This window comes from Rana temporaria, chromosome 4 (genome assembly GCF_905171775.1).
Source record: "Rana temporaria chromosome 4, aRanTem1.1, whole genome shotgun sequence".
NCBI lineage: Eukaryota > Metazoa > Chordata > Amphibia > Anura > Ranidae > Rana > Rana temporaria.
The window spans coordinates 328,182,105-328,198,700 of NC_053492.1; the positions used below are offsets into that span (position 1 = coordinate 328,182,105).

Sequence of the window (16,596 nt, forward strand, 5' to 3'; positions counted from 1 at the left end):
CAACATGGATAAATCAGTACTGCCCCACAGTGTCAATCAGTGCCACCCCACAGTGTCCATTAGTACCACCCCACAGTGTCCATCAGTGCCACCCCACAGTGCCCATCCATGCCCAGTGCCCACCTATCAGTGCCCATCTGTGCCACCCATAAGTATCCATCAGTGCCACCTATAAGTGCCCATCTGTGCCGCCTATGAGTGCCCAGTGCCGCCTATGAGTGCCCATCAGTCCTGCCCATGAGTGCCCATCAGTGCCACCCATGAGTGCCCATCAGTGCCGCCTATGAGTGCCCATCAGTGCCGCCTATGTGTGCCCATCAGTGCCGCCTATGAGTGCCCATCAGTGCCGCATACCAGCGCCGCCAATCAGTGCCACCTCATTTGTGCTCATCAGTACTACCTCATCGATGTCCATCAGTGCCATCTCATCGGTGCCACCATATCAGTGCCCATAATTGAAAGAGAAAACTTACTTATTTACAAAAAAATAACAGAAAAAAATAAAAACGTATTTTTTTTTCAAAATTTTCAGTCTTTTTTTAGTTGTGCAAAAAAAAAAAAAATTGCAGAGGTGATCAAATACCACCAAAAGAAAGCTCTATTTGTGGGGGGAAAAAAAGGACGCCAATTTTGTTTGGGTACAGTGTAGCATGACCGCGCAATTGCCATTCAAAGTGCGACAGTGCTGAAAGCTGAAAATTGGCTTGGGCGGGAAGGTTCGTAAGTGCCTGGTATGGAAGTGGTTAAGAAAGGCCTGGATTATTTCCTAAATGTACATAATATAACTGGGTACTAACATTTATAGGTAAAGTTGATTGCCTCTCGGGGGATCAGGAAGGAATTCTTTCCCCTGCTGTAGCAAATTGGTTGTGCTCTGCTCTGGTTTTTTGCCTTCCTCTGGATCAACTGTGGGTATGGAATTGGGTATATGGGATTGGATGATATTATTATTATTATATTTTTTTATGGCTGAACTGGATGAACTTGTGTCTTTTTTCAACCTGACTAACTATGTAACTATGTAACGTGTGTATGGGCCCTTAGATTGTGATCTCTAAGGCCCTCTGATTCTTCCTGTATTGTATTGTAACTGTACTGTCTGCCCTAACATTGTTAAGTGCTGCACAAACTGTTGGTGCTAGTAATACCTGTATAAAAACAATAATTTGAGTTTGGATTTACAGTATATAGTTATTCAAGTTTGTGTTTGCAGTATATGTGCACTTCTTTATCTTTATAACATAGAATGTCTTTTTCCAAAAAAAAAAAAAAATATTTACTAAACATATTGGAAGGTTTTAGTCCCAAACCATTAGACAATCCCCCCCCCCCCCCCGAAAAAAAAATGCTTTATCATAATGCTAATTTTTAAGAACTCCATTCTGTCAACCAATTTTTTAACACATTGCAATTTTATTCCATATTTTAGCTTGTGGTGTTCTAGCCGTATTACTGATCATCATATTTATGGATGAGATACAAGCAGAGAAAGCTCAACAGGAAGATAATACTTGTTCCACGCTTCTTGCAGCATTTAAGCATCTCCGTGATAAACGTCAATGCCTTTTGATTCCACTCACTATGTTTAGTGGCTTTGAGCAAGGATTTATTGCTAGCGATTTTACAAAGGTAAACCTATTAGCATTTATTACCTTAACAGGAATATTTACAATTGTTTTTGGTCATAATTTTTGTTTTATATATTTTTTTTGAATTTAGAAGTTTATGAAATGGTGTTGTTTTTCATTATGATTCATAAACCTTTATTCTACAAATAAACATTCATTGCAAAATGTTTCAGTAATAGAGTGTTTGCTGAACTTATATCTATATGTTACAGTATTTAGCAGAGAGGTAGATGATATGTATCTACTCTGACTTTTTTTTTATAGCTATGGGGCAGTATGTTGTGCCATTCAGATGACAACTAGAGATGAGTCAAATGTACCTGGGTTCAGTTTTGGCAAATATTTCTGAAGGCCGGGGCTGAATTTGAACCTATGAAGTTAATGGGAGCCAAATGTTAATAATAATTTTCTAGGCTAATAGGCAAGGGATTGTCAAACAAATGGCATGAAGGGGGGCACTGCCCTTGGGAATATGTAACAAAGCAAAACACATACTTTTTAAAATGAAATTTTTAAAAATGCCATTTTTTTTAAATAGCCTGTATACAATATACTGTATATGGTTCATACAACTACATGTGCAGTGGCGTATCACCCATGGGTGCAGGGTGTCAACTGAACACGGGCCCCAAGGGGGGGCACACACTGCACCCATGGATGATCAGCCCTGGTTAACAGGCAGGATGATCGGTGTGGCATGCATGGGGGGGGGGGGACAACACTTGCAAACACTGGGCCAGATTCACAAAAGAGATACGACGGCGTATCTCCTGATACACCGTTGTATCTCTGTTTTAGGGTCTTCCTAACTATGCGACTGATTCATAGAATCAGTTACGCATAGTTAGCCCTAAGATTCGACAGGTGTAATTTAATTACACTGTCGAATCTTAGGATGCAATACCTCGGCCGCCGCTGGGGGGAGTTTGCGTCGTAAACCAGCGTCGGGTATGCAAATTAGTAGTTACGGCGATCCACGATGGTTTTTCGCGTTCGTTACGTCGCTGCTAGTCTAGTTTCCCGTCGCAAAGTTAGTCGTCGTTTTAGCTGCCCTAACTTTACACAGCCCATGTTAAAGTATGGCTGTCGTTCCCGCGTCAAATTAAAAAAAAAAAAAAATTCTTGCGTAAGACGTCCGGGAATACAGAAGTACGCTACGCACGTCGCCGTTCGAAAAAATTACGTCACTTCGCCCAAAGCACGGCGGGAATTTCAAAATGGAGCATGCGCAGTAGGTCCTGCGCGGGAGCGTGCCAAATTTAAATGGCATACGCCCCTTTGAATTACGCGGGCTTACGACGGAGGCCGCCAGCGTAAGTTTTCACGCAAGTGTTTTTTGAATCAGGCACTTGCGATGAAAAGTTGCGGCGGTGTACCGTATCTACGATACGTTACGCCGCCGCGATTCTACGTGAATCTGGCCCACTGAACCCAATATATTTTTTTTTTTTTCAAATTATTTTTATTAAAGTTTTTCAGATAGTACAGAAAGAAGAACAAAATAGATAGGGCATAGAGTTACACAGCTCGAATATGCATACAATGTAAGAGCGAATACGCGTTATAGTTCATTGTTACAGTGTGCTTCAATAACAAAAGTAAGGACTGTTGGGGAGCAGGGGGTGCACCCAGTCGCTGACATGACACAATCACCGCGTGTCGACACAATAGTTTAACATACGCCAACAGTGGGACCCAGGCTAAATGAGAGAAGTAAGGTTTACATGAAATGTTTAGCCAGCAGTTTCGGACTCCGCCAACCAAGCCCTCCAGACTTTGTCATACTTCTGCGGGCAGCCTCTATTGAAGTATGTATCTTTGTACAGGGGGAGGCTGGCGTTGACCAGACGTCTCCACTGTACCAGGGAGGGGGGCGTGGGTTTCTTCCAGTGCATAGCAATGTTCTTACGTGCATAAAAAAGGAGCAGGCTGATCAGTGTACGCTTGGCGGAGGATGTAACAATGTTTTCAATGATACCCAAGAGACAGACCTCCATTGCCAAGGGCAATTGAGCTGCCGCCACCTTGTTAGTCAATTCTAGCACCTCCTCCCAATACTGTTTCACTGCAGGACATGTCCAAAAAATGTGGGAGAAGTCGCCGGGAGAGGCGCTACATCTCCAGCACTCCGGGGAATGCGCAGGGTTCATCTTGTGAAGTCTGTGTGGGGTGAAATATGCCCTGTGGACAATTTTAAATTGCACCAGTCTATCTCGAACCGAAACCAGGGTGCTAAAGGGAAGATCCCATACATCGTCCCAATCATCAGTATCCAACGTGGGAATATCTCCCCGCCACCTGGATCGCAGCCCGTCCAGGGGGGGGAGAGATACGAAGATCAAATAAGAGTACAGGTGCGAGGTGGGCTTTGCATCACCGCTAAACCTAAGTGTCCTCTCTAACTCCGACTGAGCCACGATGCATGAGGACCGCGGGAACTGCGCTGCAAATGCATGTGACAATTGGCGATATCTGAAAGTATAGTGTGAAGGTAAATTAAATGTGGACATGAGCTCCGCAAAGGGTATCAACTTATTTTGCGAGACAATGTGCGACATCAATTTGATGCCGCGTCTTGACCACGCAGCGGGGTCTAGAAGCTTATAGAGGTGGTCCAGGGTGGGGTTCAGCCAGAGGGGGGCATTAGGGGAAACCTCAGAGGGTTTACATTTTTCGATAGCTAGTCCCGTCCGCCACGCCCGTAGAGTGGTAAGCATGGAAGGGGTCAGGGGGTGCGGTGCGCGGGGGCCCCGGAACAACAAGAACCGAAGGGCCTCCAGCGAACCGACCACCGAGGCCTCCAGGGCGGTGGAGGTGTTGGTTCCGTCCGGCCGTAGCCACCAGGCCGCGGTCACCAGCTGGGTTGCCAGAAAGTACTTGTAGCAATCAGGGAACGCCATTCCCCCCTGCGTTCGCGGCCTCATTAACGTTGTTAGTTTGTACCTTGGCGGAGAGGTGCCCCAAATGAAAGAGGAGAAAATTTGATTTAATTTACGGAAGAAGGACTTGGGCACCCACTGAGGGGAGTGGCGAAAGAGGTATACCAGTTTTGGGACAATTTTCATCTTGAGAAGATTAACCCGCCCCCAGACAGATAAAGGCAGGTTGTCCCATGCCTTGAGCCTTAACTGAGCCTCTAGTAAAACTGGGGATAGATTAAGCGAGATAAAGTCTGTGGCCACGGCAGAGACCTGCACCCCTAGGTACTTAAATGAACTAACCCAACATAGCGGGTTATCGGGCAGGGAGGTGGACCTGGCCGCCTGGTCAATCGGGAAGAGCAGGGACTTGGACCAATTCACCTTGAGCCCAGTGACTGAGGCGAACGCGTTCAGCACAGTCAGAGCGCCTCGCAGCGAGGGACCAGCGTCGTTCAGGAACAGTAACAGATCGTCCGCGTACAGGGCCACCCTCTCCTCCAGCAAGCCCACACGGAGACCTTTAATGAGTGGTGAGGAGCGGAGGGCCTCCGCCACCGGTTCAATGGCAAGGGCAAAAAGGGCCGGAGAGAGAGGGCAACCCTGCCGCGTTCCCCTGTAGAGCCTGAAGGGGACAGACAGTCCACCACTCAGACGCACCGAAGAAGTGGGGGCCCTGTACAGTACCTGAAGCCACTTGATGAAAAGTAGAGGAAACCCCATCCTTCGCAAAGTCTCCCACAGAAAAGGCCACTCGACCGTGTCGAAGGCCTTTTCGACGTCTAATGAGGCCACGGCCCTGGTTCCTTCATTTATATGTTGGGTGTGTATGTTGGTGAAGAGCCTCCTGAGGTTCACATCCGTGGACCTCCGGGGCATGAAACCCGTCTGGTCTGAGTCTATCACAGTGAGCAGCATGGGATATAGTCGGAGGGCAAGGAGTTTAGTTAGGATTTTGAAATCAGTATTAAGGAGAGCAATGGGTCTGTACGAGGCACACAGGGATGGATCCTTGGGAGGTTTGTATATCAACGTCAAATGTGCGTGGTACATGGATATAGGGAGATTCCCGTCTGTCAGGCTGGAAGTGTATAGCTGGGCCAGCAGGGGGGCCAAGAGGCCCACGTGTGCCCTGTAAAAGTCTAACGGGAGCCCGTCTGGACCAGGCGCCTTGCCCGGTGGGAAGGACTGGATGGCGATCTGTACCTCTAGGGCCGTAATCGGTCGGACCAGAGCCTCCCGCTCCTCATCTGATAGCCAGCCCAACGCCAGAGGGTCCAGCAGGGCTTGTAGGGTCTCGGGTCTGAAGTCTGTGGGCAAACTGGAGGAATATAATGTCCTGTAAAAGTCACTAAAGGTTTGGAGGACATCCTGTGGGGAGGACACTGTCCCACCCCCAGGAGTCTGGAGGAGCGAAATCGTCGTGAGAGGTTGGTCATGTTGGGCCATCATAGCCAACAGGCGGCCATTACGGTCCCCCTGTTCAAAGGCCCGCTGTTTGCCTTTGTGGACCTCCATGCGCGTTGCCTCTGCCAGGTGCAGCTGCATGTCTCGTTGGGCCGCCATCAGTAGATCAAAATGATCCGATGTGGGGTCCGAATTGTACCTGTCAGTGCTGTCAGTAGTGGCTTGTTCCAATTCCCTGGTCCGGGCCGAGTGTTGTTTCTTGACATTGGCTATGGAGGAGATGTATTGCCCTCTGGTATATGCCTTAAAGGCATCCCAGACAACCTCAGGGGAGGAAGTTCCTGCATTATTTTCCCAAAACTCAGAGAGAAGAGGGGGGTAGGGCCTCAGCTATGTCAGGATGAGTGACCCATTGAGCGCCCAACCGCCAGAGCGCAGCGCTGCGCGATGCCGGAGAGCGGAGCTCCACCATCAGAGGACTATGATCCGACAGACCGCTTGGAAGATAGTCCACCTCCAACACATCCGCTAACAGTGCGGGGTTGGAGAAGGCCAGATCTTGTAGGAGGCCGAGAAGCACGAATAAGCCCTCACCCCTGGGTGCTTCCATCTCCAGATCTCTTCCAGACCCACCGCCTGGGCCCAGGCAGGCAGGTCCAAGGATCGATGTTTAGGCGGCACAGGCCTGTCCAGATCGTGCGATAGTATGGCATTAAAGTCACCCATTACCAGAACCTTCCCGGGACAGAACGGTGCGATCTTATCCATCACCTCATATAGTAAGGCAGGTGAAAAGGGGGGGGGGGATATATAAGTTGACAATGATGTACCTCTGTGCCCAGAGCGTGAAGACCAATATCACGTATTTACCCAGGGGGTCTGTGCGGACCTCCTCAATCACGCAGGGGAAATTTTTATGAATAAGGATCGATACGCCCCTGGCATACGTGGAGTATGTGGCATGTATCGCCCGTTGTACCCATGGCTTCTTAAGAGTTAGGATCTTGCTGCCCCTGAGATGTGTCTCTTGGAGTAAAATGAGTTGGGGTGAGCGGGATTTTAAATATTGAAAAAGGGTGGCACGCTTAAATTTAGAATTAAGGCCTCTGACATTCCAGGAGAGAATGGTGAAAGAGTCAGGCGGGCGGTCAGCCATATGGTGGAGTAGGAGGAAAATAGAAGGTGTAACTAACCAGATGCACCCCAGAGCCCCCCATGAGCAGCAAGATCCCAAGCACACAGCACTGCATAACATAGACATCTGAGCATAGCATATTCAAAGAACAGTATAAAGCATTGAGCGTAACGAACAGAACAAACATTAAGAAGAACAACATTCCCAGGCACTGGGTGCCTATCCTACTATGTCCCGACCCTCCGACAACGGTCGTGAGGAGCGGGAATAGTTTTCCCCCCAAACGGTCAAACAAAAAAGGTGTAAGTGAGCCCCTAAAAATGGGGGGCCCTACACAACAGGCGCCAGGTCGCCTACTCCGGTACCCGGACGGCAGGTATAGAACAGACCAACGGTCAGTGTCCAGGCTCTAGCGAGCAAGGGCGTCAAAGCACTAGGGGGGGGGTAGCAAACCTGGATTGCCACCACGTCCGTAGGCCGAGAAGGTGCGTGTCCTGGTTTGCGCACTGAGCAGCTACCGCTCCTATGGACCAAAAGGAAAAAAAAAAAGGGCTGATTCACAACCTGTCAGTGCGTAGCGGCCAATTTCCAGAGTCAGTTAAAGCAGAAAGAGCCTAGGAGGGGATGGGGACATACAGGGGAAAGGGAGAGGAGAAACATACATCTTAAGGGCATCAGGGAACAGAGAGAAGGCTGCCAAGTCCCAATGGAGTATCAAGGAGCACAGCAGATAGTTCAGCAGGCTCACATCCCCACCAGCATGCGGAGAGGGGGGAGGGAGGGGGGGAGCATCGCTGGCCACCGCAAAAGCATGCATGGATGTCATACATAAATGAGGTCAAAATGAGATGAATCAAAGGGACTGGAAGTCAATGCAGGTATAGGGGGATCATCGGAAGGGGGGGCAGTGACAGCCGATGCAGCAGGTGAGGGGAGGCAGACATCTCAGGGGAAATCAACAGGGCAACAAAAGGGTACTTGCCACGAGGTGGGGTCCTTAGCGACTGTCCATCCACGACATAGCCGCCTCCGGATCCATGAAGAAGCGTGTGCGGTCCCCGTCAATCACCCGCAACTTGCTGGGGTAAAGTAAGCTGAATTTGAGGCCTTGATCCCGCAGACATCTCCTCACCTCGGTGAAAGAGCGGCGCCGGTGCTGCACCTCTGGAGAGTAGTCAGGGAATAACATGATCTTGGCCCCGTTGTACTGTAGGTCCCGTTTCTCCCTGGCAGCCGATAGGATGCGATCTCTGTCCCTGTAGTTTAGCAGGCGAAGGAGGAAAGGCCGAGGAGGAGCTCCTGGAATCGGAGGCTTGGGGGGGACCCTGTGGGCCCTTTCCACAACAAACGTAGGCGGCATGACTGGTAGGCCCAGGAGGGTGATCAGGAAGGTTTCTGTGAATTCTGCAGGCCTGAGGCCCTCTGCCTTCTCTGGGAGGCCGAGAACCCTGATATTATTCCTCCTGAGCCTATTTTCGGTGTCTATGGACTTCTCCTGCAGAGCCTTGACTTGGAGTTGCAAGGCATGTAGGTCTCTGGAGTCGGCCCGTGTGGAATCCTCCAGCTGGGAGATGCGGCCCTCCGCCTCCGCGAAGCGGGCCCTAAATTTGTCCATGTCATGGCGGATCAGGCTGACATCCGCAACTAGGTGGTCTATTTTGACCATTACTGAGTCTCGACCCTCCTTGATGGCCGCCAGAAGCTCAGCATGTGATGCGGCGTGGGATGGCGGCGGATTAGGGGAGGCTGGGGAAGAAGCCGACATCTCTTGATCCGGGAGCCTCGTGGGCAAGATGGCCGCTGCGGCTTTAGTCCCCGGTCCCCACGGAGGAACGCAGCTTACCCGGAGACAGCGGACGAGGCCTCGGAGTGCCGGGTGCCCTCTTTCGCCCCAGGGTGTCTGGCTGGCGGTTGCTGGAAGGAGGAATCAGCGCTGAAAAACGGGTCAGGATACTGGTAGGAGCGGAGCTCAGCTAGCACACGTCTGCTCTCGTTCACATCCCGGCCACGCCCCCCTGAACCCAATATTTAGTGCAATTTAAGCTACGTCCACATTCTACACACGCCTCATTTACCTTCTTTTTATGCCTGGGGCCCACTTTTCATCTTGCACACAGGCCCACATATGTCATGATTAGCCCCTGCACATGTGTATACAACAACAATCACATGTGTATACAACAGCATCAAAACAAATTAAATACATTTACATTTAAATTGGCAGTAAATAACAGCACCTGGTTGCTTATTATGTTTTGTAATGGGGAAGATTTGGGTATGAAATACCAAAGACCCCACACACAAAAAAATGCATTTTTCTTCATACTTACCTGTAAAATCCATTTATTTGAGTACATCACTGGACACAGAGAAGCCATATACATTACTACCTGGGTTATGCACCACCTATAGGTGAATGGATACTGGTAGAATAATCAAAAACAGGAAGTGATCCCCTAAATAACCCCTCAGGCCCTGTACACACGAGAGGATATCCGTTGGAAACGGTCTGCCGGACCGTTTCCAGCGGACATTTCTGCTCCCGATTTTGATCTGATGGGCTGTACACACCATCAGATCAAAATCCCAGCGGAAAACATACGCGGTGACGTGGCCGCGCCATCGCCGCGACGATGACGCGGCGACGTGCGCGACCCTGGAAGGTAAATACTTCCACGCATGCGTCAAATCACTTCCACGCATGCGAGGGATGGGGATTGCTTGGACTTATCCGGTAAGTCTGTACAGACGACCGGATCAGTCCGACTGACAGGTTTCCAGCGGATAGATTTCTTAGCATGCTAAGAAATTTTTATCCGCTTGAAAACCGTCGGCTGGAGAAATGTCCGCCGAAAAATGTCCGCTAGGCCGTACACACGACCGGATTTGTCTGCTGGAACTGATCCGCGGATAAATCCCAACGGACAGATCCGGTCATGTGTACGAGGCCTTACATACAGAAAGTGCTCCAGTTTTGTAGCAAGCAATGGACTCCCAAAAAGAGAGGGGAGGGACCTCTGTGTCCCATAGTGTACTCAAATAAATGGATTTTACAGGTAAGTATGAAGAAAATAATCAAATTTTCTTTCTCATACATCACGGGACACAGATCAGCCATATACATTACTATCTGGGATGTCCCAGAGCATTAGCCTTGAGGGGAGGGAAACACACTGTATAAAAACACCATAAGATTTATACAGCAGCCCGCAAGACACTACGACCAAAAGTCCAATACACAAGATCCTCTGTACCACAATTACCCCTTGGAAGAATTTTATACAATGAACTGTTCTTCCAGGTACTGCAACATAATTAGGCTGTGTCACCCATAAGACTCACGTGTCACCCAGGACAGACTGCTTTGTCCCCATGGCCAGCCAGCAACTAACTGTGCTTTTAACCTTTAAAAAAGCAATCAGTCATCAGCGCCATGTGCACGAGCCCGTGCTCTCCCACGTGGAGGAATGTATATGACTGCTCTGTGTCCCATGATGTATGAGAAAGAAAGAAACTGCATGGGGTTTCCCCTAAAAATACACCCAAGACCCTTATCCTTGAGGAGGATCCATTAAGAAGGGCAAGCGTCCAAATTTATAAACATAGGTGAAAGTGGAGAATACAACATTGGTTTCATGATTTTATTACTGCAAAGGATTCTTTGTTTTTATTTATTCTTTATTGGAAAATTATTATTATACAAAACACATCCACATTAGTATATACACTTAATAAATAATTAAATAAATATGTTAAAGTATTTCAGCAACTATGAATAAAACAAATGTCTATTCAAGAAATAAAATACAAACAGCGCTAATGTTGAATGACAAAAGTGCCCAACACCACTATACATTGAGTGATAAATGAGATACACAAAGCAGTGCTTCTAATAATGTTCAAAGATTAGTCCTTAGAGAGAATAGCAGCGTGCACCTTCCACCACACTCTTCTAATCCACCACATGTGAACACTCGCTCCTTCGGGGTTCAAACTCACCAGATTTTTATTTTATTAATGGCGTTTCAATGAATACCAGATCCATTAACCGTGAACCTCTGCGGGCTGCATCTATCAAGGAGCCGTATAACAGAAGGAAGCCTCAAATAGGAAACTAAATAAAAACAGAGGAAGCCAACATAGCGTAATCCTGTATTTAATTGTAAAGAGACCCCTCACACAAAAGCTCCCCTATACATCAAACGTACATTAAAACGTAAAATCATGAACATTGAAAAGGTCACCAGAGTGTGATCGCCGTTTCCCGCTCAAGCCACAGTTTGGTTCCAGGAAGTGTAAAGCTGCCTAGTCCCGCTCCGTGGAACGCAGGAGTATTTTCCAGCGTTTTGTGTAGCTCACGCCCTGACTAGTTTCGTCATTCGCTGACTTCTACGGAGGGAGTGGCCACACGACTAACTCCGCTCCATAAAAACCTTCTCCTCTCTCCACTCGGACCAATCATGGCTCGGCAGGCATGACCATAGTTGCACGTCACACCATGACGATGTGTAACCAGGATGGTCTTAAATAAATATGCACTTTTCCTAAGTTTTCCCTTTACCCGTTTCCCACATATAACCCTGTGCCTGCTAACGATATTAGTGGGGAATTATATTTCTATTTTTCGTGTCGGTATATTGTGTCCCATATTTTAAATACATTCCTAGTTATATGATGTGTGTCTGTTCCTAATGCTCTCGATTTCGGAGATATCCATATATTTTTTTTGTAAGTGTGTCGTGCTTAATACATTTTCCATTTGAACCAACTTCTTTCTTGTAAATGGATTTGCCCATTCCGCTAATCTTGCCAAAATAATTGCCTTGTAATATCTTTTTACGTCTGGTAATGCCATACCCCCATTCTTTTTTTTCCGTGTTAACAATGCATAATTTATTCTGGCCTTTTTACCCTGCCATATATATCTCAGGATCATGGTTTTAATCACCTTAAAAAAAATTGTGGGATGTCTATTGGAAGCATCTGGAGCCTATATGTCACTTTTGGTAGGATCATCATTTTCAATATGTTGATCATTCCCATCCAAGAGATGGGTCTTCTAGAGATATTTTTTCATTCTAATTTAATTTATTAACGGAATGAAATTAACCGGATACAATTCTTCTATGATTGGTGTTATTTTGATTTCTAGATACGTTAATGTTTTTGCCTCCCATGTAAACGGGAATTCTTTCTGAAATAATCTTTCTTCATTTTTATTAACCCCCAAATTCAATATTTCCGTTTTAATTAGGTTTATCTTGAAATTCGAAAGATCTCCCATATTTTTGTATTTCTTTTACTACGTTAGGCAATGGCAACCTTGGCCTTGTTAGATATCGGAGTATGTCGTCTGCATATGCAGCTATCTTATGTTCTTTCTTGCCCACTATCTCCCCTCCTATTTCCCTATTATCCCCTATATTCGACAGCAGTGGTTCTAGTGTCAACACATACAGGAGGGGCGAGAGCGGGCATCCTTGTCTCGTTCCGTTGTGCATCTCAAATACAGACGACACACTCCCATTGACCTTTACCCTAGCCGTAGGGTGGGTGTATAGATTTTTGATTCATCTCAAATATTTTGGTCCCATTCCTATGTTCCGGAGTACAGCCGTCACTGCAAATGATTCAAGCACATTTTTTGGAAGATTGATTCACAAGAAAAAAACACAATTTTAAAGCGGGATTCCACCCGCAATTTTTTTTTTAAAGTCAGCAGCTACTAACAGTGTAGCTGCTGACTTTTAATAAGGACACTTACCTGTCCTACTTGCCCGCGCTGATGGCCCCCCCAATGCCGATCCCACGATCGATGCAGGTCCTGTGCCGCCATTCACACTAGGGGAAACAGGCAGTAAAGCCTTACGGCTTCACTGCCCATTTCCTACTGCGCATGCGCAAGTCTGGCGCCGACTTGTGAATGGGCGGCTGCTCTCTGAGAACATACACAGTTCCCAGAAAGCAGCGAGCCCCATTCACTAGGAGAAGATAAGGAAGAAGACAGACCGCGGCTACGGAAGAGGCAGATTACGAACTTCCGCATAGCAACAGGTATTTCGGGTGAGTATAATTTTTTTTTTTTTCACTTTTTTTTTTCAATTTTTTTTAAGATTTTTGGGCAAATGTTGTTTTCCTGGGTGGACCTCCACTTTAATGATGCATTTGTTGTTTTTTGTGCACATATTGATTTATTTAGAATTAAATATGGATTTGTACACATGTAGCACACCCCATGGTGTTGGGCTAGAATTGCCCACTGCTACACGGTCAGGCACAGAGAATATGTATTAGAACACAGAAAACAGTCCTTGTTTTTTTGTTGTTGTTTTATTAGGGGTCGATAACTTGGATGGGGTAGGGAATTTATGGGATGCCCAACTTTTAACAGACGGGACAGCTCTACACTGAAAATCCTCTTCTTTCCTCCTGAACAAACTTGGTTCACATGTGCTACTCATGTTGATCACTCCAGACAAGAACTAAGGCCCCGTACACACGAGAGGATCCATCCGCTGGAATTGATCCGCGGACCGGCTCCAGCGGATAGATCCCCTGGTGTGTACAATCCAGCGGATCTGTTTTCGCGGATTTTTATCCCCTGGGATGGATTTCCAGCGGATAAAAATTTTAAGACATGCTTTAAAATCTATCCGCTTGAATCCATCCCAACGGATTGATCCTCTGGTCTGTACAGACTCACCAGATCAATCCGTCCGAATGAATCCCCCGCATGCGTCGTAATGATTCGACGCAGGCGTGGAATTCCTTATATGACAGCGTCGCGCACGTCGCCGCGTCATCATCGCGGCGACGGCGCGACACGTCATCGCGATGGGATTTCGGCGCGGATTTCGATCCGATGGTGAGTACACTCCATCGGATCAAAATCCGCGGAAATCCTCAAGAGGATTTATCCGCAGATACGGTCCGGCGGACCGTATCCGCGGATCAATCCTCTCGTGTGTACCCGGCATAACAGTCTTTAATATGAATTCAAGACTGCCCATTACAGGCTGGGAGCACCTGCCCCTTTGTTGGTTAAATGGCACAATGTGGAGAGAACAGCATCTCCTTCTGCCTTTTCCTGTATATCCTGAGCCCAGTTCTACTGCTGCAGAAGATACCAGCCCACCTGACTGTTTGCTTCCCAAGTCCTTCCTGACTTGCACACTAGCATGGAGATTCCCTAAGGCAAGGATGAAGACTTGAGAATAGGGATGAGCTTTCTATTCGAGACGAACATGAGTTCGACTCGAACATCGGCTGTTCGATCGTTCAACTAATTTCGAACATTATGGGGCGTTTGCGCCAAATTTGAGCGGCGCGTCACGCCCCATAATGCACTGCATCATCGCAGTGCATTGTTGGCTGATGATTGGCCAAGCATGCACTATGACCCGCATTCTTTTGCCAATCACAGCGCCGTCAGCAAAGAGAGTCAGAATTGGCCAAAGGCAGTGTGCCTTTGGCCAATTATGGCTCAGGCCCCGTACACACGTCCGAGGAACTCGACGGGCAAAACTCATCGTTTTGCTCGTCGAGTTCTGTGTGAAGCCGCCGAGGATCTCGGCGAGCCAACTTTCCTCATTGAACAACGAGGAAATAGAGAACATGTTCTCTATTTGGCTCGACGAGCAACTCGTCGGCTTCCTCGGCCGAAAGTGTACACACGGCCGGGTTTCTCGGCAGAATTCAGCTCCGATCGAGTTTCTGGCTGAATTCTGCCGAGAAACTCGGTCGTGTGTACGGGGCCTCAGAGGGTTAAGTTCACGCCCCACGCTATACAAGGCCACCTGTACATCAGCCTTGTGTAGTGTGTTGCAGGCGGACAGAGGGAGTGTCATTACTTTGAGCAGGCAGGCGATTCACTTAGCTGCAGTGTATTTAGTATATACTGTATATACATCCCAGCTTTGTGTATATGTATATATATATATATATATATATATATATATATATATATATATATATATATACATACACTGTATCCAGTTTAGCTAGATCTCACTGTAGACCATTCCTGGTGTACTATTTCTAATATACTTCAGGCAGGCAATTCAGTTAGCTGCAGTGTATTTAGTATGTGTATATATATATATATATATACAGTGAGGAAAATAAGTATTTGAACACCCAGCTATTTTGCAAGTTCTCCCACTTGGAAATCATGGAGGGGTCTGAAATTGTTATCGTAGGTGCATGTCCACTGTGAGAGACATAATCAAAAAAAAAAATCCAGAAATCACAATGTATGATTTTTTTAAGTATTTATTTGTATGATACAGCTGCAAATAAGTATTTGAACACCTGAGAAAATCAATGTTAATATTTGGTACAGTAGCCTTTGTTTGCAATTACAGAGGTCAAACGTTTCTTGTAGTTTTTCACCAGGTTTGCACACACTGGAGGAGGGATTTTGGCCCACTCCTCCACACAGATCTTCTCTAGATCAGTCAGGTTTCTGGGCTGTTGCTGAGAAACACAGAGTTTGAGCTCCCTCCAAAGATTCTCTATTGGGTTTAGGTCTGGAGACTGGATAGGCCATGCCAGAACCTTGATATGCTTCTTACAGAGCCACTCCTTGGTTATCATGGCTGTGTGCTTCGGGTCATTGTCATGTTGGAAGACCCAGCCTCGACCCATCTTCAAAGCTCTAACTGAGGGAAGGAGGTTGTTGCCCAAAATCTCGCAATACATGGCCCCGGTCATCCTCTCCTTAATACAGTGCAGTCGCCCTGTCCCATGTGCAGAAAAACACCCCCAAAGCATGATGCAACCACCCCCATGCTTCACAGTAGGGATGGTGTTCTTGGGATGGTACTCATCATTCTTCTTCCTCCAAACACGGTTAGTGGAATTATGACCAAAAAGTTCTATTTTGGTCTCATCTGACCACATGACTTTCTCCCATGACTCCTCTGGATCATCCAAATGGTCATTGGCAAACTTAAGACGGGCCTTGACATGTGCTGGTTTAAGCAGGGGAACCTTCCGTGCCATGCATGATTTCAAACCATGACGTCTTAGTGTATTACCAACAGTAACCTTGGAAACGGTGGTCCCAGCTCTTTTCAGGTCATTGACCAGCTCCTCCCGTGTAGTCCTGGGCTGATTTCTAACCTTTCTTAGGATCATTGAGACCCCACGAGGTGAGATTTTGCATGGAGCCCCAGTCCGAGGGAGATTGACAGTCATGTTTAGCTTCTTCCATTTTCTAATGATTGCTCCAACAGTGGACCTTTTTTCACCAAGCTGCTTGGCAATTTCCCCGTAGCCCTTTCCAGCCTTGTGGAGGTGTACAATTTTGTCTCTAGTGTCTTTGGACAGTTGTAGTTGGATTCTTACTGATTGTATGGGGTGGACAGGTGTCTTTACGCAGCTAATGACCTCAAACAGGTGCATCTAATTTAGGATAATAAATGGAGTGGAGGTGGACATTTTAAAGGCAGACTAACAGGTCTTTGAGGGTCAGAATTCTAGCTGATAGACAGGTGTTCAAATACTT

The 16,596-nt window shown here is 47.1% G+C and overlaps 1 protein-coding gene across 2 annotated transcripts in view; it reads left to right on the forward strand.

Annotated features, from left to right (window-relative positions):
* The window catches only part of LOC120937461 (protein unc-93 homolog A-like), a 1,112,011-nt gene that overhangs the window by 588,180 nt on the left and 507,235 nt on the right, over positions 1 to 16,596 (forward strand). For both annotated transcript variants that reach the window (XM_040350715.1, XM_040350716.1), the window contains exon 6: positions 1,430 to 1,629. In XM_040350715.1, coding sequence (XP_040206649.1) covers positions 1,430 to 1,629 — 200 coding nt within the window. The remainder of the gene's footprint in view (positions 1 to 1,429; positions 1,630 to 16,596) is intronic.